Source organism: Cheilinus undulatus, linkage group 2 (assembly GCF_018320785.1).
Source record: "Cheilinus undulatus linkage group 2, ASM1832078v1, whole genome shotgun sequence".
NCBI lineage: Eukaryota > Metazoa > Chordata > Actinopteri > Labriformes > Labridae > Cheilinus > Cheilinus undulatus.
The window spans coordinates 42,686,993-42,708,643 of record NC_054866.1 but is presented as its reverse complement, the minus strand read 5'-3'; the positions used below and the strand labels follow the sequence as shown (position 1 = coordinate 42,708,643).

Genomic DNA, 21,651 nt, shown 5'->3' with positions numbered 1-21,651 from the left:
CTTCATTTATAAAGTCGTTCTCAGCAGCATTCCAGACTACTTTTCCTCTCTGTTGATCTTGAAGGATGGATTGCACAACTTGCGTTTGCTGGATTTTGTGCAGTTTGTTATTCCTAAACTCCAGACTGAACTGGGAAAGAAGGCTTTTAGGTTCTCTGCTCCTTTTGCGTGGAATAATCTGCGGACTGAATTTAAACTGCAGAACTTGGTGACTCTGAATGTTTTTAAATCTTTAGTGAAAACTCTTGAATTCAAACTCTCTGAATGCCAATGTTTCAACTGATGATTATTTTATTATTGTTGTTCATATTTATTGTGTATTGTTGTAAGTTGAGTGCATGTGTTGTTGAAACTATGTATTGCTGCCATTCTTGGTCAGCTCTCCCTTGAAAAAGAGATGTCTGATCTCAGTGGGACTAACCTGGTTAAATAAAGGTTAAATAAAAATAAAATAAAACAGTTACCTCATTTTGGAGCTGAAAAGAGTGTCTAGCTTTAATTGGGGTCTGATGTTGGAATTATTTATCCATGCTACATTTTAAGCTATTTCACCATTTTTCCACCCATTTTGCCTCTTTTTTTTTTTTTTTTTTTTTTTTTTTTGCCTAGTTAAACCTTTTTATTTACCCCCTTTTTTGCCAATTGTGGCACATTTTTTTCCACCTCTCACTTTAAACAAATTTTCCTTGTTGTTTTTTTTAACCCTCATGTTTTAACCAGCCCCTTTTCACCCATTTTGTTCCCTTTTGCCTAATTTGCCACATTTACTACTTTTAACCAATTTCTGCCCCTATTTGCCACTTCTTTATGCTTCTTTTCACCCATTTTTTTTTGCCAATTGTGACCCAGTTTTGCCACTTTTAAACATTTATTCTTGTTATATGTCCCTTTTCACCCATTTTTGCCACATTTTGCCAATTTTTGCCACATATTAACTACTTTTAGCCTACTTTTCTTGTTTTTTTGTACCCTGCTATGCCCCTTTTCATCCATTTTGCTGTTCTCTACTTGTAACAAATTTTCATTCTTGTTGTTTTTAACCTATTTTGCCCCTTTTTGACCACTTTTGCTGCCTTTTGCCCATTGTTGCCATATTTTTTGCTGCTTTTCGCCAATTTTTGCCCCTTTTTTGGAACTTGAGCCACTTTTAACCTTTATTTTCCCCTATTATGCTCATCTGTATCCCTTTTTGCTGCATTTTGCCCAGTTTTGTCACTGTTCTTCCCCCATTTTTCCATCTGTGTCATATTTTCTGCTGTTTTTTGCCGTTTTTTTTGCTTTTTTAATCAATTTTAGCTATTTTTTGCCCCTTCCTGCCAATTGTGGCCCAGTTTTGCCTCTTCACCACTTTTAACCAATTTTCTTGTTTATTATTATTATTATTATTATTATTATTATTATTTTTACCCTTTATGCCCCCTTTCAACTATTTTTGCTTCCTTTTGTCACTTTTCACTTTTCACATCTCTTTTTACAATTCTTAAATTATTTTTTAAATTAAGTTGTCTCCTTTTCTGCTTTATTTCCTGGTATCCTGATGCCATGAAGTCTTGCATTATTTTTCTGCTTTTTCCCTCTGAACAATACCAATAAAAAGGTCATTCTGTTTTAAAAGATTTACATTTGTAAGAAGGCTATTGTACCAAATCATAAAGAAATTAAACTAACCTTTTTATGAGTGGTTATTATTCAGGTTAAAAATAAAATTCCTTAACTCAATTAACATGTGCTCCCAGTTTGGCTGGGCCCCAGAAAGCTCTCTCCTTTATGGGTGTCCCTGATTGGGAGTACATCTTTGACTATAATTTTTTCAAATACTGTTCAAAAATCCCCAAATGAATACCAACTAAACTTTTGCAAAGCTAGGGACACACCGGAGACAGAAATGCTACATGTAACCTCAAAGAAAGATGGTTGTTTTAATAAGATGTTAGAAACAATTAGATTGCGGACTTCAGCAGTGTTAGTCCAGTCTTCAGCTGAGGGTCTGCTGCTCTGGAGTTTGTCTGGGTGTCCTCGGCCGAAAAAGATATTTACCGCCATCTTGTGGCCATTATGGGGTTTAACAACCAGAGAAATGTAGGATCTAATCTCTTCCACATTCATCTCTCTTCAGTATTTAGTCTGCGCTTGAAAAATCAACAATACAAATAACTTTTAACAAACAGGAAGCGTATGATGTTTAGCTAGGCTCTCTAGCTAGTAAAATATCAACTTGGATTTCTTTTGTTTTAAAGCTATTTATCACACGAGGAAGTCATCACCTTCAAAATAAAGCAAATTACTGAATATGTTTAAAGTCATGATGCTTAAAATCGGAGAAAGTGTTGAGGCGAAGACTAAATAGGTATGTTATCAGCAAGCAGCCTCAAAAGTCACCAACTGTAGTGTAAAAGTTCAACATTTAATCACGCTATCAGTATGACTCCCAAATTAAAGGCTACATCTTGTCACCACACTTTATGTTGGAGTCTTGTTCTGTTTCCTGTGTCCTCGTAGCTTCCTTTGCTCTCCTCGTGCGCTCTGTAGGTGCGTAAAGCGCACGCCCTTAAACCCTGCAGGGAAGACTAGTTGCAATCCGTCTGAGGATTTCATAAGATCGAGCAAAGAAAACGGAAGCACGGTACAGTATGCCATCCACACCCGTGGGATACAAAGGAAATGGATAATTTTAAAGGCTGTTTCGACCACTGTCCGCTGTTCCTTTTAGAAGTTTCAATCTGACATCTGAAATGGTCATCTGGAAAGCAGCTATGTGTTAGGACGTAGGCGAGGCTATGTGTCACTTCATTTCGTTCTCACATGGTGCAGCATGCTGACAGCCTCTAGCAACATATGATTGCACGGTTTCTGTTTGTGACCAGAGAGAAGACTGAGGAGACGGCAGGTGGGCATTTATTTTCTTCCTTTTGTCTCTGGAACATCTTTTGAATGCATTTAAAACTTGTGTATCAATATTAATTCAACCAATTCTTAAATTTTTATGTTCACTTTTTTTTAAACTGTCACAAACAAATGATCCAGACTTGTATAACTTTACTTGTGATCGCCGATATTTGTGTGTTTTGGTTGTTTTCAGGTTCACAGCATCATTGAAGCATTATGACAGCCCAGGCAATCATTGACTTCTCTGCTGGAGCAATCGGTAGGATTCCTTTAAAGAACCTCCATCCATCCATCCATCTTTCTATCATACACGATAAATACGTAGAAAAAGTAAAAAAAAAAAGCAATAAAAATAAGAACTATTATATTTCAAGACGTTTATGACGGGCTCAGAAACTGAGGTTTAACTTTTTTACGCACTTATATTTGATAATTTAAAGCATCATTTTGTAATTGAAATATTAAAGATCATAATTCTTATTTTCGTATTTTTTTCTGGTTTTGTTTTCAAAACTGTTGCAATATTGCTATAACCTATATCTCAATTTTGGTCTTGTGTTTGGTGGATCTTTCTGTCTGTCCATCTATCTAACTGCACAGTAAATTACTGAGTCATATTGTTAAACCAGTTTTCAGTAATCATGTTGCAAAAGTCAGGAAAAATAGCCTCTTAAAAGAATAACTGGTATATTTTAGGAAGTTTATGACTGGCTCAGAAATCTTATTGATACCCTAATATTTGGTCTTATACTGCATCATTTTGTTATTGAAATATTGAAGAAGATAACCTTATGACATTTAATCTGGTTTCATTTTCATAACTTTTACAATATGTATTGCATAAGGAAATATAACTCACGTTTTTAGTCTTTTCTTTTCCTTGAAATATTGGCATTCACAATAGAAACGTTGCAAGAGTCTGAAAAAAAACAATGACAAAAGAATAACTGTTATAATTTGGGAAATTTATGACTGGCTCAGAAACTGAGTTAAGTCATATCTAATTTATACACATATACTTAGTTGTATAAAGCATAATTTGTTATTGAAATATTAAAAATTTTATTTTTTATTTTATTTTTTTTCTTTTTCTTATTTTTTTTTTTTTTTTTTTTTTTTTTTTTTTTTTTTTTTTTTTTGCATTTCTTCTGGTTTCATTTTCAAAACTTTGAAGTATTGCAATGTATCTTTTTAGACCTGTGCACTAAATTACTTCATTATTGATAAGTAAGTTAGCATTCTCATCAAACCAATGCAAAGTCTAAACAAATAGCAATGAAAATAATAACTATTACATTTTAAGATGTTTATGACTGGCTCAGAAACTAAGTTAGGTTGCATAATTTATAAATAACATTTATAATTGAATTAATACACTTAAATTTGGTTGTATGATGCAACACTCTGTCATTAAAATTTTGAAGATTAGGACTTTTTGTCATTTTATCAGGCTTTGTTATCAAAACTTTTGCATTATCACAACATTTATTGCACAAGGGCAATATATCAAAATTTTGGTCTTTCTGATGTGCAGTCATGTGATCATTTGTCTGTTTATCCTGTATTCCTGCATATTTCTGGTCTTGTGTTTATTTTGATTTTACTGTTGCCTCTTTATTTACTTAAGAACAAGTTGTGTTTTTTTACTTTCTTTTCTAAACTTTCATTTTGACTCAATCTCTAACATATATACGTCACACTCAGACGTGGTGGTTTGCCAGAGATAACCACAGCCCATGCAGTAATTAGCTTGTTTAGAAATGACCTTCCTCTCTCTGTTTCCAGTAAGAGAGAAGTTTGTTGAGTCATTGTAAGTTGAGAGGTCACTGAAATAATTTTGTTTAGTGTTGTTTGCCAAAGATAACCATTGCACTATACACTAGTGAGATTATTCAAGAATGGCACCAGTTTGTTAAGTCAGAAACAGAATCAGATTCAGAATCAGATTTATTGCCAGGTAGGTTTTTTTACAATTACAAGGAATTTGTTCTGGTGTTCTTGGTGCAAAGTACATAGGGTAAATAAAAATAGGAGAAAAATAGATAAATAGGTAAAAGATAAAAATAATAAAAATAAGGTAAGGTGCATGCATTAATATTTAGAATAAAATAAAATCAGGTATATACTTTAGTATATATTTCAGCCACAGAGGGCAACGAAATCTGCAGCATTAGTCTGTAACCTTAACCTTGAGCTAAGTCTGTGTAAAATTTCTCTTTTTGTTATTGCGCTTTAAGGCAAGTATTTAGGTGCACTCAAATATTAAAAGTTAGCATCAACCTTGGTCCTGTACTGCTCTGGTCTCCTGATGGCCATCATTCAGGCCTGTGCCAGGCCCATGCCCCATCTCTCCAGGTAGCCTCCTAGCTGGTCCCTTCATGATGCACACATCTAGACCAGGCCGGGTCCGGGGACCAGGTACGTGGTGAACCCAGCTCAGGTCGGGAAAGCGCGACAGCTGACCAAGAACAGAGAGACTGGCTCTTTCTGCATGCTCACCACACTATCTTGCTCAGTGACCCCATCGCCCCATGTGTGAGTCCAAGCCTCTGGTTGATCTCAGCCTCACAATTAGCAGATCAAGACAGGTAGACTCCACAACTTCCACGCTCTCACCATCAGGGATGAGTATCGAAACCCAGTACCCTCATGGTACTAGTACCAACAAATAAGTGTCTACCAGACCGAAATACAACACAGATACTGATGCTTTATTTTGGTGCCTTGCCACTCTTTTTATTGCAGCAGAGCATGAACGTGTTTTAACTGTTTTGCTGACTGGAGCAATGGCTGTGCTCTGCTCGTGTTTTCCCACAAAGGACAAAGTCGCATTTACTTGATTTGTCTCTGACACAATTACAGTACATGGATTTTGTTTGCCCCTTCTTTATAAACACCCGTTTCCTTTTCTTATTTCATGTTTTAATGGCATCTTTGAAAGATATTTCTCTGACTCATTTAACATACAGAGAAAGATTTCATTCTCCTGATGACTTTCAACACTTGTCTTCTCTTAAAAGCATCAAATCAAGCAACGTTTACGCAAAGGCACCATTAAAAAAGTATTGATTAAGCACTGATATCAGAAAAGACCCAAACAATTCCCATCCCTACTCACAATTAAAAGACACAAATTAGATGACGGCATCCAAATGCCTGGATCTTTGTTTTGGCCATGGAGACGTGCATTCCCAACATTTTAGCCTCCTCAGCCCCCACAAGGACATCGATAGTCACTGCAAAGTCCAGACTTCACCAAATGCAACTCCACAGTTCACTGCCCCTTGTTACCCGCACCCAGTATCCAGACCAGAAAGGTTCTGAAGAGCACAGGGGCTAAGACACACCCCTGTCTCACCCCAGAATCAACTAGGAAGAAGTCAGAGATGGAGCCACCACACTTTACAAACTGCAATTGTCTTTAAAAAGCAACCCAGGGCCCACTGTAGTTTTCTATGTGATTCAAATGCTATTTTTTACATGCATTTAAAAAGCTGACATGCTGCAACCTATTCAGGTCTTCATCAGGACCTTTTACCAGCAGTGGTTTCACACCTGTAAAGGGTTACACTAATCAGGTGAGCGTGAGATCATTCCCCTTGGAAATGTAAGTCCATTGGTTCCAAAAGCAGGGGAGCGTCAGCTGTAGTTTTACTTGAGCGCAGTAGTCTTGTACTTTTCCAGCCTCTGTGAATGAGTCCAGGATTGGTTTGTTTTTTAACAAATGTTCTAGTCTCTTTTAAAAATGTTTATAGTTGTCACAATCTCTGATATTTAAGGGTCACCTGTCCCATGAATGTGCACCTTTGTTTGTGCTCTGGTGTTTTTTCCTGTTATTGTTCTTCTACCGGATAAAGTCATTTACTGGTGGGGGGCAAGCCCATTTAACACGGTAGAAATAATTGCAGTGATGGAAATGAAAAGTTTTCCTGTCCAGGATCTTGATTGTCCTCTTGAAGGGAGATATGATGGGTTTTATTGTACTTGCTGCTGTATTTGATCAACATTATATAACATTATGTTATATTTGAAAAAATCATTGTAGTGACTGTGTGGTGGGAAAAGGTCTTACATGATGAAAAATTGACAAACTGAACTTTATTACATTTTGAGTCAAATACTACTGTAAGAGGACTAGGACGTCCTGTTTTTAACTTTCATTTTGACTAGATTTCTGTTGTTTATACATCATTCTCTGACATGGTGGTTTGCTACAGATAACCACTGCACCATGCAATAAAGAGATTTCCCAGAAATGACCCTACACTCTCAATGTCCGTTTATGGTTAGTCATTTGGAGTAGTAGGATCAGCAGTGTTAATCTGTAAAGTGTTGCCCAGAGTTTGCCAAGTATACCATTGTGTTATACAGTAATGAAGTTATCCAAGAATGACCCTCAGCCCTCTACGTCTTAAGAGAAAAACTGGTGAAAATTTGCCAGATTGAACTTTAGAACATGAGGGTTTTACCATGTTCCTTAAAAGTAAGATAGGAGTCAAATACTGCACCAAGATACTTTAATTGTTCCACTACATTAAGTCGCTTTCTATTGACGAGGGCACATGGTTATGGTCAGCTACCTGACAAAATCATGGTCCTTTGTGAAGTTAAGCTGTGGCATTTTATTTTTAACCTTTGCCCCATGTCTCTCCCCACTCTCACTCCTGTTTACGATTCTATCATTGTCCTCCCCTATCAATTAAAGGCATGAAAAGCCAAAAAATAAATCTTAAAAAGATAGTGGCAAAATTGGGTGAAAAATGGCCAAATAATGGCAAAATAGGTTAAAGTACTACAAACATGGCAAAAAGCAGTAAAAATTCTTGAAAAGGGGCATAAAAGGTTAAAATAAAGCAAGAAAATTGTCTTCAATTGGCAACAAGGGGCCCAAATGTACTAAATGTGGCACAATATTCGAAAAAATTGCAAAATTGTTTAAACCAAAAGGAAGAGGCAAAATTGGGCGAAAAGTCGCCAAACAATGGTAAAATGTAAAATAAGGAGTGTTACTTTAAAATACTCAAACAGCTATTTCTGCTTTTTTTCTGAGTTGACTGAACACATTTTTAGTTTAGTACTGTTTAGTAAAACAGTACTCAATCATTCGTAGTGTTTTTTTGTCATTGTTCCCAGAATGCCTTTGGGCATGAGTGAAGCAACTCACCGAGTTAGTTGACTAACTATAGGTGCTATCACCTGGAGGGACTTTATGATTTGATGTGAACTTTTTACTAATTGTCCTTTGTAGTCCCTGATATTGGCCCACATTAGCTGGCATTAATGTTCATGATTAAAGTATGTGATAGAAATGAGGGAAAATTGCAGTGGATGGAGACCACATACAAAAAGTACTTTAACACATTTTGAGCTGGATTTCAATCAAATTTTTAAGTATAGGAAAGTTTCTTAAAGTGTAGTTTAACTCATAAAAGTCAAGTTCACTCAACATAAATGTACTACGAGTAAGGATTACTCAAAAAAAAAAAAAAAATGAATTTCCACTTCTTAAAAACTTTGAAGTAATCAGTAAGAAAAATGTTTTTGAGCAGTTTCAACTTGTTTTACAGCATGGCATAATATTCCTAAAAAAGTGGCAGGATATGGTTAAAAGCAAAAAGAAGTGGCAAAATGGGTTACAAACCAGCAAAAATTGGTTAAAAGTGGCAAAAAAGTGGAAAACAGGGGCTAAAATCTGGTAAAATTGGTCAAAAGTGGCAACAATAAGTGGCAAAAGGTGGTGAAATTGGTTAAACTTAGCATAGATATGTGATTTCAATATTAGAACCCAATGTTAGCTTGAAACTCTTTTCAGCTCCATAATGAGGGAGCTGTTACCCACAATGCTAGCTCTAATGCTACTGGTCAAACACTCATGCATTGACATCATATATAATTCACAACTGGGAAGGGCCCATTCACTGGGTTTTTCAGGGGCCCAGCCACTTCTGTGGGCAGGCCTGCATGCATACAGTGTTTGGTTTTTGAGGTAAAAAAAAAATGAGCCAATGAAACACTGGCAGCATATAATTACACTTTTACACTTGAGGAAACACTGAGCACCGAAAGCATAAGATTGGCCTCAAGATAGGGATTGTGGAGCTGGGCTGAGCACTTGAGATGAGATGGCTGAATTCAAATCTCTTGAATGTTTTGCTTGTTTTCAGTTTGACAAGTTTAACCTCATCCTGCAGGCAACACTGTTTGAAAAGTGAAAGTAAAAAAAGGTTAGCAAGCAGCAGTTCATGCTTTATTGTATCAGATGCATGCTTAAGGTCCAACATAACAATTCTTGTTTGGTGAAGTTTTGATGTTCTCCAAAAAATAAGTGTTCAAAAAGTGTTCAGACTGTTCTGTTTTGGTCTGACGAGTCTTGACAGCTTGTTCTGTCTCTTTGAATCACTGTACCTTTTGTCAACCCTCCTCAGGTGGTACAGCATGTGTGCTGAGCGGTCAGCCGTTTGACACCACAAAGGTGAAGATGCAGACGTTCCCAAACATGTATCGGGGCTTCATCAACTGCTTCACTTCCACCTTCAGGCAGACGGGATTACGTGGTTTCTACAGAGGCTTGACCCCTGCCCTCATAGCCAACGTAACCGAGAACTCGGTTCTCTTCCTGAGTTATGGGCGCTGCCAGGAAGTGGTTCGCTTTGTGTGCAATGTGGAGAAAGGCTCTGAGCTCAGGTTTGACACTCATGTTTCTGTCGTTTATTTCTGTATCTATCATGTGTTAAGAAGCTGATTGGTGATAAAGTTTTAACATTCATGTTAGCCTGACTCATCAAATACTCCCTTGACCTCAGACTGAAGGTTTTAGCCTAGTTTCAATATGACTCCAAGGAACTGTTTTGGTCATGAGGTTTCTCTTTTTATGTCAACTTCTCAAAAATTTAAATTTACTCCCTTTCTCCACATTTCCTTTTATGTCTAATAAACTTCCTGTTTTTACATGCTATTTTTTTTTAGATATTTTGAGCATAAAACCTCTGATTTATGGCTGGATTAATTGTAAAACACTCCCAAAAGTTTTTTTTTTAACTTATTTTGTAAAAACTTGCACCATACAGATTTGACACAATTAATGACTTTACAGTAGTGGTTCTCAACTGGTGGGTCAGGACCCACAAGTCTGTAATGTACAGAAACCCTTGGACGAACATCTATTTACAATCCTAATCCAATAAAGCTGGGACACTTTGTTAATTGTAAAGAAAAACAAAATGCAATGATTTGCAAATCTCATTAACATACATATGTTAAAACTGAGAAATTTTACCATTTCATGAAAAATATTAACTCATATTGAATTTCATGGCAGCATCACATCTCAAAAAAGTAGGGACAGTGTAACAAAGGCTGAAAAATTACAAACACTTGGTGGAGCATTTTGCAACTAGTAAGGTTAATTGGCAACAGGTCAGTAACATGACTGGGTATAAATTGGAGCATATAAGGGAGGAAGAGTCTCTCAAGATGGGCAGAGATTCACCAATCTGCAAAGAACTGTCTAAATTTCAAAAAAGTATTCTCAACATAAAATTGTAAAATCTTAGAAAATCCAACCATCAACAACATCTCTCTGCACAAAGGACAAGGACTAAAGCCAGTTTTGAATGATCTCAATCTTTGAGCTCTCAGGCAGCACTGCAATAAAAACCGTAATGATTCTGCACTGGAAATCACTCCGAAACACTTCCAGAAGTCATTGCCTGTCAACAAATACAAGTTATAAAGTTGCATCATGTGAAGAAGAAGCCATATGGGAATGCTATCAAGATTTTCCACCATCTTCTCTGTGCCAGAGCACATTAAAAATGGACTCAGGACAAAATGGAAAACTGTTCTGTGGCCACATGAATCAACATTTGAAATTCTTTTTGGAAACCGTGGACGCTGTGTCCTGCAGTCTAAAGAGGAAAGGGGCCATCCAGCTTGTTATCCTCCTAGCACAGTTCAAAAGCCGGCATCTCTAATGGTATGGGGTTGCATTAGTGCCTTACATATCCGGAAATGAACTGTCAATGCTGAAAAGTAGATGGAAGTTTAAGATCACAGAACTACATACTGCATCCATTACAACAGCATGGCTTCACAGTAGGAGAGTCCATGTACTGAACTGACCTGCCTGCGGTCCAGACCTTTTACCAAAAGAAAGTATGTGGTGCATCATAGCAATAAAGAATCCGGCGAAGAGGACCCAGGACTTTTGAGTACCTAGAATCCTATATCAGCAAGAATAGGACAACATTGCTCCCCTAAAACTCCAATTTGAGTGGTTGATTTTTTAAATGGGTCATAATTTCATATTAAGGAGGTGGTGGTGGGTCCTGAGGCTAGACCAGTTTAAGAACCACTACTACTGAGAATCACTGAGTGACATTATCGCCATTATGACTACGAACAATGTTGGTTTCATTTAAGTGAAGGAATTGGAAAAGTCAGTGGTATTTAAACTTGTCTTTTTTTTCCCTAACAATATTCGATGATCTTAATACTGGTAATGCATTCCCTAAAACAAATTAGTATAGTAAAGCAGGACTTAATCTGCAGAAGGCTCTTAATCACCCAAATACTAATTTATCTGTTAGAATTAGGTTGTACCAGTAATTACAAAGACTGCCAAGGGTGTAAAACCAAGAAGGCCAATGTTTTTATGTTTTGGAAGAATAAACTCTGCATGTGTGTAGCTACTTATTTGCACTACAAAGCTTTTCTTAAGATGAGTCATGCCAATTCTTTATCCAAGCATAAAGTGATTGATTTCAAATGTCATAGTGCATCATCCAGGCCAAAGTGAAAGAGAAAATAGATTTGCATGCGATGTGAGGAAGTAAATATTTCTTGATTGTTTTCACAATAGGAGGGAACTAAGGTTTCTGACTTACATTTTAAACACCCTGAGTAATAAGCACACTACAGATACCTTTAATCATATTGTTTTTTGTTTTTCTCTCTCTGTTTCTTTGCCCCTCAGTGATATTCAGAAGGCAGCCTCAGGGTCTTTGGCATCCATCTTCTCTGCTACGGCCATTTGCCCCACTGAGCTGATAAAATGTCGTCTCCAGGCCATGCATGAAATGGAAGCAAGTGGCAAGGTGGCGAGTGGACAGAGAAGGTCAGTGGAACCAAATGGAGCAGTACATGTTCAATAGTCTAAGGCCTTATTTCCACTTGCATGTGGTTAAGAGGCCGGTAAACAGGAAGTCCAATCTTTCCTATGATAATCTCTGTGATGTTATGTCCCCAGTGTAGGGGAACCTAGACACACAACATGATGTTGCCCCAGACTCCATCCACTCCCAAGAAAGCCAGCTGGAAAACTCCTCAAAAGTTTCACACAAGTTTATTTGCTAGTGCAGAGCAAAGATATATAACAGAAGTTGCCCCAAGTAACACAGGATTTCTAAGTACAAAAACTAGATACTGAACTTGGGTTTTCAAATCTCAGTAAATGCAAAATGATTAACACAGTCCAAGCAGCCCACAATCTAAATTCAACCAAAAGGTCCACTGCTACAGCATTGTTAAGCAACTAAACACTGATGACAAAACTCTGAAACTTTAACAATTAAAGTTGGTATCTCCAGGGCTGAATGTCTAAGGCTCAAAAAGTAACACAGCAAAGTTTGGGGCGCTACCACTAACTGGTCCCACTTATACAACACACACAAGGCTACAAATCACAAGTTTCTTTGTTGGCAGTGGCTGGAGTAGAGAGGGCGAGCAGGCTGCAACAGCAGGTATTTGTAGGCTCTGGAGTCCCTCAGGTGGCTGCAATCCCTGCAGCAGCCAATCAGCCTCAGGTCCAGGACCTGTAGCAATCTTAGTAGCAGCCAATCAGCCCGAGCACCCAGACCTAATCACACTCACACGTTCACACCTCGGATGCAACACAGACACTCAATGTCACAGCTAGACTCACTGACAGCCACACCCACCACTCACACACAGCAGGAGAGGAGGCAAAGCTGCATTCACAACAAACACTACAAAACATATGACCCAGGGTCATTACAGATATCCAGCGAGACAGTCTGCAATCTGAAGAATTCAGACGTCCACCAAACAAACCATTACTGTGAGATACCATCTCTGTCAGAACAAAGTGCTGTAGTTTGTTGGTTTTATTCGTTTATTTATTTTCAAGTCAGCTTTGTTCATAGAATCTAGCAGTTACATTCATGAAACAACCACACTGCAAACATTACAGCCTAAGAAACATTTCATAAATAAACCAGAGAAAAGGTCAGAGGTCTAATCCAGGATTAAATGATGAAAACACCCATTTTAGAATATGTCATGCAAACTGTGGCTTGCTTTAGCCTTGTCACCTTTAGCCAGCGCTAACACAGCTACATAGTTAACATTACTATGTAAGCCAATGTAGCTTGGTTAGCTTTCATGAAGTGAGCTTTATAAAATTTTGCTAAAACATAGATTATGTAGCTATTTATCTTATGTAGCTAATGTTAGCATTGTAGCTTTGTTAGTAGAGATATTGGTGAGTTTCATGAGCTTTTGGTTTAGCTACATTAGTTACTTGGCTACGGTATCTATGTAGCTTACACAGCTAATAGGGCTATGTAAGCTACGTTTGCTACGTTAAATGTTTTTATGGAGGACAAGTTTTTTTTCCTATAGGCAGACTGTTTACCTGGCATTGTTAAACATTTCACCGATGTAGCTAAAGGTAGCTCTGTAGTCTAGTTAGTATTGATGTCCATGCGTTTCATGAGCTTTGAGCCTTCTCCATACAGGGAATCCTTAACAGCCGACCATGACCAGGAACAACCATGCCTGCCATCTTTTCTCCCAGAAGGTCTTAGTATTTGGTGCTCTTCCTTTCAGAGGCCTGCTCTCACCCCTCCTCCCATGGGACTGTTAGTTCGATGAGGATGATCTTCTTTGCCTCGTTAGACCACAGTACCACATCCGACCTCAGGGTTGTCTGGACAATCTGGGGGAACTGCAGTCTTCCTCCCAGGCTGACTCTGATTACCATGATTGGGCCTTTTGTAGCAGACTGTTTCTTATTGTTGCTGTGGTTGGTCGCTTTTCCCCCTCTCTTACAAATTGGATTGCTGTTGTTTTCCAAGGTGATTGGCATTTCTTGCTTCTTCCCTGCTCTAAGGTGTTAGTGAGTGTCATGAGCACTTTGTCATGGCACCACCTGTACCCTCCTTGGGTGAGTGCTATTTTACACCTGGACAGGATATGTGCCATGGTGCCCCTTCCCCACACAGCTTGCACGATGGGTCCTCCCTCCAGCCCCACTTGTACAAGTTTGCTGGAGTCAGGAGTGTGTCATACACCAATCTTAGCAAGAAAGAGATACGGAACAGCTTCAGTCTCCATAGGTTCGTCCAAGTGGTCTTCTTCTTGGGGAGGTTCCATTTGGTCCAGGCTGCTTGGGAGGCTAGCTCCACTGCCCTTGGCCTTTAAGTTGCTCCTCCAGGTTCCGTACTTCCTCCTGGATCATGGCTCTCTCTGTCACTGTTTCCTGCCATCCCTTGTAGTTGGAAATGGGAAGTTCCAAGGCCCTGTCATCCTGTGCATGACACTCCAGTGATTTTGGGTAGCTTTAGCATGCTTTCTGCTTGTGCAATATATGAGTCAGTGCTGACGCCTGCAGGTCTGAAATGTTCATCCTGTCTCTGTATGTCATTACAACTCTGGACTTTGCAACCTCAAACTCCTCCACCATAGATGATAGAGGAAGCTGGAATTGCCCTGACCTTATGTAGAGGCCTACTGCAGTAAAGCTTGGAGGGATTCCCAACCACCTTCTGCAGTATTTATTGATCTTTCTCTCCCCCCTTCTTCTCCTGTCATTGGAACTTCAGCAGCCACGTGAGTCTTGGCAATAGACACAGATTCTAATCTACTGAATAGCAAAAACCTGAAAAAATGATCCTTTTCCCGTGGCTGCAGGTAGTTTCAATCATGCTCCCTCACTAATTTAAGAAAGTGCACTACTTTGCATCTCCACTGGGTGGCATCAAGTTCATTTTTACAGATACATGGACATCAGTCACATACATAAGTGGAATGAAGCATTTACACATAATTGACTGTGTTTTTTGTGTGTTTTGTGACCTCAGCACAGTGTGGACAGTGGTGAAGACTGTGATGAGGACAAACGGCCCCCTAGGTTTCTTCCAGGGCTTGTCGTCCACCCTCGTCAGAGAGCCACCAGGTTACTTCTGCTTCTTTGGGGCCTATGAACTGTGCCGCTCTACATTTGCACACTATATGGGCACAGACAAAGACGGCATTGGTATGCTTTTATTGTTTTACTTTCATGTTTTATGAAGTGTTTGTTTCATTGATCTGCTCTCACAAAGCTCTCTGTGTCTTTGCAGGCATTCTTCCTCTGATGTTCAGCGGAGGGTTTGCAGGGGCTTGTCTCTGGGTGTTGGTTTATCCTATAGACTGTGTGAAATCCAGGATCCAGGTGCACTCTTTGGCTGGAAGACAGCTGGGATTCAGGCAGACCTTTATGGGAATCATACGGACTGAGGGTAAAATTCATATGGATTGTTATTGGATTTGAGTTGTTAGGACAATTCGCAATGACCATGTCACCCTTTCTAAATCAACTTAAAATGCATTTTAACCCTATTTATGGCAACTTTGACTTCTATATAAATATAACATACACTCTTGTTAAGTACACTAAGTTACCGTTATGAGAGATGCAAAGATTTGCCAGCCCACAACTGGTTTAAGTTCAGCAAACTTCATAATCGCACTCAAAAGTGGCTTTAAAACAATGCACGTTTAAAAAAAATCTAATACAAACCTTGACCCTAAAACAGCAGGGTGCTTAAACAGAAAGAAACATGATTTTTTATCATCTTGATTAATGCAGTCTTTGCTGCGTTTTCAGCTCATCTTTTTTCATAACTTCTTTTACTTTTCAAAATAAAACATCATTTCTCTGACATAAATAGAAATGATCCCAAATCTCTGGCAATTACCTTCCAAATAAAGGAAGCTTTTATAACAGAAAACTGAGCAGTTTACACTGAGTGAAGCTGTATGGGCAGAAATACAGCTATGATTTTTGTTTACTAGCAATTCTGGAAATAAAAATTCCCATTTATTTTCTTCCTAGTGGCTTTGATTATCAGCCATATTGTCAGAAATATCCAAGTTAGACTTAACATGTGTTACCTGAGTGTGAAATTATAGTATATGTTCCTGTAGAAGACAAATGTTTGTAAGATATCAAGCTTTTTTGAGAAAAACATAGCTTATTCATTATATCAGCTAAAAATACTGTTATACCTACAATCCCAAAACATCACCCCAATGTCTCTGATTGGTGGGGTCTCCAGTAACCATAGAAATGTTTACCATAGCCAGGAACAATAACTGTGAAGTACTGATGGTTACAGTACATGCCAATGTAGTATAAAGCAAACTTCAAGTTAACTACAATATGTTACATTATCATTTAAAGTCCCTGTAAAGTGATTTTAAAAATTTTTTAATTTAGGTCTGTTGTATGACAGGCTACTGTGTCATGAACTACCAGGTCAAATTTCAGTCATTAACAACATCTCTAAGTTTAAGCCTTATTTTGGGGCTAATAAGTTTGTAAACCTCAAAATCATGAAATATGAGGCAGTAATATCTGCTCTAGGATGGTGTGGGTGTGTCATTTGAATGAGCTGAGGCCACGCCCACTCATAGGACAAACGATCCTCCAAAAATGTAAAAAAAAAAAAAAAAAGCATGACAGGCAGGCAGATGGGAGATAAAGTCTCAGTTTCATTTTCTCACACTTCACTTATTCCTTAGATCTCATTTTCTGAGTTATGTGATTATCTCCCGTTTATGAAACATCCTTGATTCTCTCTCCTGTTTATGAAACATCCCTGTTGTTTAGTTGCTGCTAAAACACCCCATTTGTTAATGATGCTCTTCAGAATAAAAGTCTTAAATGATTATTAGCATTGAAAGCTTTTATTGTGACAGACCTGGTAGGAATAGACCTTGTCTGTCTTTGCATACTTTACTAATCGTTAGGATCTTCATGCTAACAGACAAGAGGGGTTGAGCTTTTTCTGCTTGTAGAGAGACAGACACAGTCTGCTTATTTTAACCATCCAGGACTAAAAACAAGTGAAATATGGATTAAAACACGCCTGTAGGCCACTGTGGCTTATAGATTTTGGATAAATGGGTTACCAGTCAATGAAATGAACAGCAGTGGATTGTGTAAGAACTTTTTCCTTCCTTTTAAATGCCATTTATTGCACTGAATCAAATGTTTAATAGTCATAAGCATTCAGACAGCTGGTTAGCTTGGTTCATGCTCTAAAGGTGTTTTAATTAGGATTTTGCAAAAGGTCTATCTAGGATTTGAATTCCAATTTGCCAGAACTAGAACTGCCAAAGAATTAACAAGCGCTGTTGAGATCTATAACTCTAACAGGGCAGTCTTTAATGTAAGCCGGTAGGCTTTGTGTCCATACAACCAGTCCAATCTGGATGAATGCATCCCAGACCACCCTTATACGCAGTCTGAGCCATATCAAATCTTTTTTCAGTATGAAGTGAGCTGTGTCCACACAAAGCATCAAGGATTAACACTTGGTTTCAGAACGGCTAAATCTGATATTAATTCCTGTTGTTGTTTTTTTTTTTTTAACTTTATTTATTGTTGTTTTAACATATACAAAACATATGGCAAAATGAAGATCATGACATAAGTTCCCTGCCCCCACCCCCACCCTCACCCTTCAGGAGGCAAATAAAAGGAGTGAGTATGTAAATTAAAAAACAAAACTAAACAGACAGATAAAAGAAAGAAAATAATAATATATTGCAAATAATAATTAATAGAACAAGTAAAAAGAAAAACAGAATACAAAAATAATAAATTTAAATAAGAGAAAAATGAAATAAAATAAAAATAAACTGATGCTCAGAATTGTACTATCTGTTCAGTATTACCAGATAATAAATGATACACCATGTCTCACATTTCCCACAGCTGAAATCTCATACATACAGTGACCAAGTAACAGGAGAGTCTAACATCTCAAAGCAGTGTTAAAGTTTTGACGTGTTACAAATAGGGACCAAGACTTGTTGTATTTCTCTGCAGATCCACGTACAGAATATCTGATTTTCTCCAAGTTTTAATCCCTGTTAATGTATCGTATAAACAGTATATAATCGGCAAGAAGAACAGTAACTGTAGTGTTAAGTTCTCTTAAATCAACCTTGGCAGAGCTGTGAAGACTTGACTCAACGCTTCAGTCTATAGCTGATCTCAGAATACAAGGTATATCCCATGTAGTGTTGTCATTGTACCACATTCAGACATCAGAGAAATGTGCATGACTTCCCCACACAGCAGATCTGGGTATAAATTAAACTATGGGTAAAAATAACCCAACCTAAAAAAACATTTTGTGAAGTATCACTATACATTTCATCTTGTTTGCATTTTTAATGCAGAGTCACAGCCTCATGATGCACCTGCAGCACCATCTGCTGGTATGATGGGGAATTACAGATACAGAATCTGTTGAATTTAGATCACATAGATCAGGCTAAATACTAGTGATGGGAAGTTAGACTCTTTTCAGAGAGCCAGCTCTTTTAGCTCAGCTCCCAAAAAAGAGCTGGCTCTTTCGACTCCCGAACAGCTCTTTATTTAGGATCTTTTGTAGCTCTATATTTTACCTTAACTTTGCAAAAAATAATGGTTAGTGTGTTGAAAACCCTTTTACATTCAGTGTTTTATAAGAAGCCTTATAATTGCCTAATTTTGTGCATTTATTCTGTTACAAAACCATTCTTACTTTTGTTTAATATCACATCACAAAATAGAACCAGAACCAAACTCAAGCAAACAGTATAAATGTCCTTAGTGCAGGTTGGCATTCAGAAAAATCAGAGGCCTCAGCTTGGAGCTCACTGGGGTAGGTGTATATTTTAATTAATTAGCTTCCTGGGGTTAGGTTTAGCATTTAAATTCCACTGGTTAGGGCTAGGGTTTGAATTAATTTATATAGACGCGGATGTAGGCACTTGTTTGCACATGCGCAGTACAAATCGGGTTTCTGGGACGGATCGGGTAGTGACACCTCCCTCTCTGTTTTCACATAATGGTATAATCCTTTATCCTCACATGTGATTGGCTGCACGGCCACCATGCTGGCCAATCAAAACAAAGTTCTGACCAGAGCTGGGGCTGAGCACTGTGAGAGCTAAGCAGCGAAAGGAAAACAAACTGGGAGCCGGCTCTCACTCTATGCGAGCCGGCTCTTCTGATTCACTATGAAGCATCGGCTCTCAGAGCCACAGCTTTTGCGCATGACCCATCACTACTTAATACTTGAAAAAATATTTAGAAACGCATTAATTGGTCTTGTTTACGTATCAGACTAACAGTGGATTTCTGAATTTTAAAGAAAGGTTTCTAACAAATTCAGCTCCCCTGACTGATCCAGATTTTAACTTTTGTGTAATTTAGCTCAGCTAGGGTCAAATCTTTACATTTTTGTGTTGTAACAAAAACCACAGTAATTGCACCACTGCTGATGACTTGAAGACTGAGTGCATTGTGACTGACTCCTCTCTTGGGATGGCCTGTGTATCTGTTTGACTCCCTCTCTTTTGTCTCTCAGGGATCTCCACTCTGTACTCTGGCCTGACTCCGACCCTGATTCGCACCTTCCCTGCCAACGGAGCGCTCTTCCTGGCTTATGAGTTCAGCCGCAAGTTCATGATGGAGCGATGGGGTGCCTGATGAGGAGGATGTTTACACTTGAAAAAAGTATTCTGGTCAAACACCATTTCTGTTTTTAAGATGAGATGTGAATTTTTTTCCATAAGTTAAAAGGTGTGCAAATGTTTGACAGAATATTGTTTTAAACCACCATAAGAAACTGTTTTTTATTGCTGTATTGTGCTTTGAGATATTTTAAAACTTTGCTTCATTTGCTTCAGTGCTGCACTGCTTTTTTTTTTTTTAAATAAAGTTATCTTAAAATGAGTGAATATTTCCACAGTTCAGCTTTTTCTGCTGAATCAGACTAACTTTAAAAATATTATTTTAATAAAATTAACTGAACTGAATGTTGATCCCTTTGCATCCGTTAAGTTCCCAAAAATTCCATCATCTATTGTAATTTAAACATAAATTAAAGCAGAAAATGACAATTCCAGGGTGTTTACTATTTGCAGAGAAGTTTTTGGTAAATATTCTGTGAATTTTTATGGAAATTTCCAGGTAATTTTCAGAAAATTTTGATGTTAAGTTTTCCAGAAATATTTAGATTGCTCCCCAGAATTTTAGAGACTTCTCAGAAATTTTCCCAGGTGTTGTGGGGAACTTTCCCAGGAATTGGGGAAAATTTCCCAGGACTTACTTGAATTTTCCCAATATTTTCTCAGGAGTTTCCTGGTGAAATTGTGGTGTATCGACAGATTTTTTTCTAGGGTTATAAGCTTCTATTTTAGAAAGACAGAAATAATGTACTTGTTGCAGGCCAGCTCTCATGTTTCCTGACTTGGCTATCTCTCATTGTTTATTCATAAGCTGCACTCAACAGGTGTCAGGTTTCTGGACTGCATGTTATAGTAGGCTTATAATGGGACAGCAAATGAACTGAACTTTAAAATGTCCTACGCAGTGTGGCAGGTTACATTTTATTTGGTTCATGTTGAGAGCCACAGAACTGGTCAGGGTGAAGCATGTGGGATGAGCCCAACTACCCGAAACTGCAAAGAGACGAAGAGATGTAAACATTCATGCTGGATGATTGCGAGAGTGGTTTACTGAGGTCTAAAGACAATTAGAACAATGCTATGTATTTTTTTTCCGACAACAGCAATACAACAATTATTTCTTGGCAGTGTTAGTCTGTAAGAAATCCTTATTTGATCTAATAATAAAAATAAAAACTTTAAAAATGTACAAAATAAGCAGTATGATTATGATGCAACCACATAATTACTCTTAATTTTAAATGTGTATTTTAAAAATGTGCGTAAATATATTTCTCACCAAGTATTTCAATTTAAGTTGATATGAATCACATAGATGTAGGCAACAATCTATGCAACCCATTGACCAGATGTGATGTTATTAAGAAAATTATCAAAATAAGCAATTTGATTACAGTGGATCCACATTAAAGCAACACCACATCGATTTAATACAACTAGAAACCATGCAACCAGAGACAATTTTTAGATTTGCCCTTGTGAAAAAGTAACAAAATAAGCAGATCATTACGGTACAATCTGAAAAAGAAAATCCTAATTCAATGTTATATTAAATATTAAAATTGAAATATACCCTAAAAAATTGAGCAGTATGATTCAATTTAACTGCACAATAACTTTGAATTTATTGACAATATTAAATAAATATTTGGCTTTGATTTAATATGAAAAAAAAAGTTTTAAAATAGTGACCATTCTCTTCTATTTTAAATTTGATAAACTAAGAAATAAACGCAAGTCGAACAGATTCGGTCTTTTATTTTGAAATTTAGAAGCTAACCAGCTCAAGGGGGCGTGGCTTCAGACTCCCAGACCTTCTGTTAAAGACGTTAAGAAAGGTGTCACCACTTATCTCCTCCGTTATTATGAGGAAATTATCCATAAAATTCAAGCAGTGAATTACTGTATAGCTGACACACCCAGTGAGCTTCAATGTTTTTTTCCTTTTTCCCTGTAAATAAAGGAGCAAACAGGGAGGTGGGCGGGGCTTATCAGAGAGGCGCTCCTACTCCA

The 21,651-nt window shown here is 37.7% G+C and overlaps 1 protein-coding gene across 2 annotated transcripts; it reads left to right on the top strand.

Moving 5' to 3' along the window:
* Window positions 1-2,533: 2,533 nt before the first annotated feature.
* On the top strand, window positions 2,534-20,189 carry LOC121517684 (mitochondrial ornithine transporter 1-like). Of its 2 annotated transcripts, XM_041799658.1 has the most exons (8): window positions 2,534-2,623; window positions 2,865-2,887; window positions 3,080-3,145; window positions 9,312-9,570; window positions 11,861-12,001; window positions 14,988-15,163; window positions 15,249-15,407; window positions 19,536-20,189. In XM_041799658.1, exons 3-8 carry the CDS (start codon window positions 3,103-3,105, stop codon window positions 19,655-19,657), a joined length of 900 nt encoding a protein of 299 aa, XP_041655592.1. In that variant the 5' UTR covers window positions 2,534-2,623; window positions 2,865-2,887; window positions 3,080-3,102; the 3' UTR covers window positions 19,658-20,189. The 2 variants fall into 2 exon arrangements, with proteins under 2 accessions (XP_041655592.1, XP_041655585.1); XM_041799651.1 differs by having other exon boundaries at window positions 2,575-2,887.
* The last annotated feature ends 1,462 nt before the right edge of the window (window positions 20,190-21,651 follow it).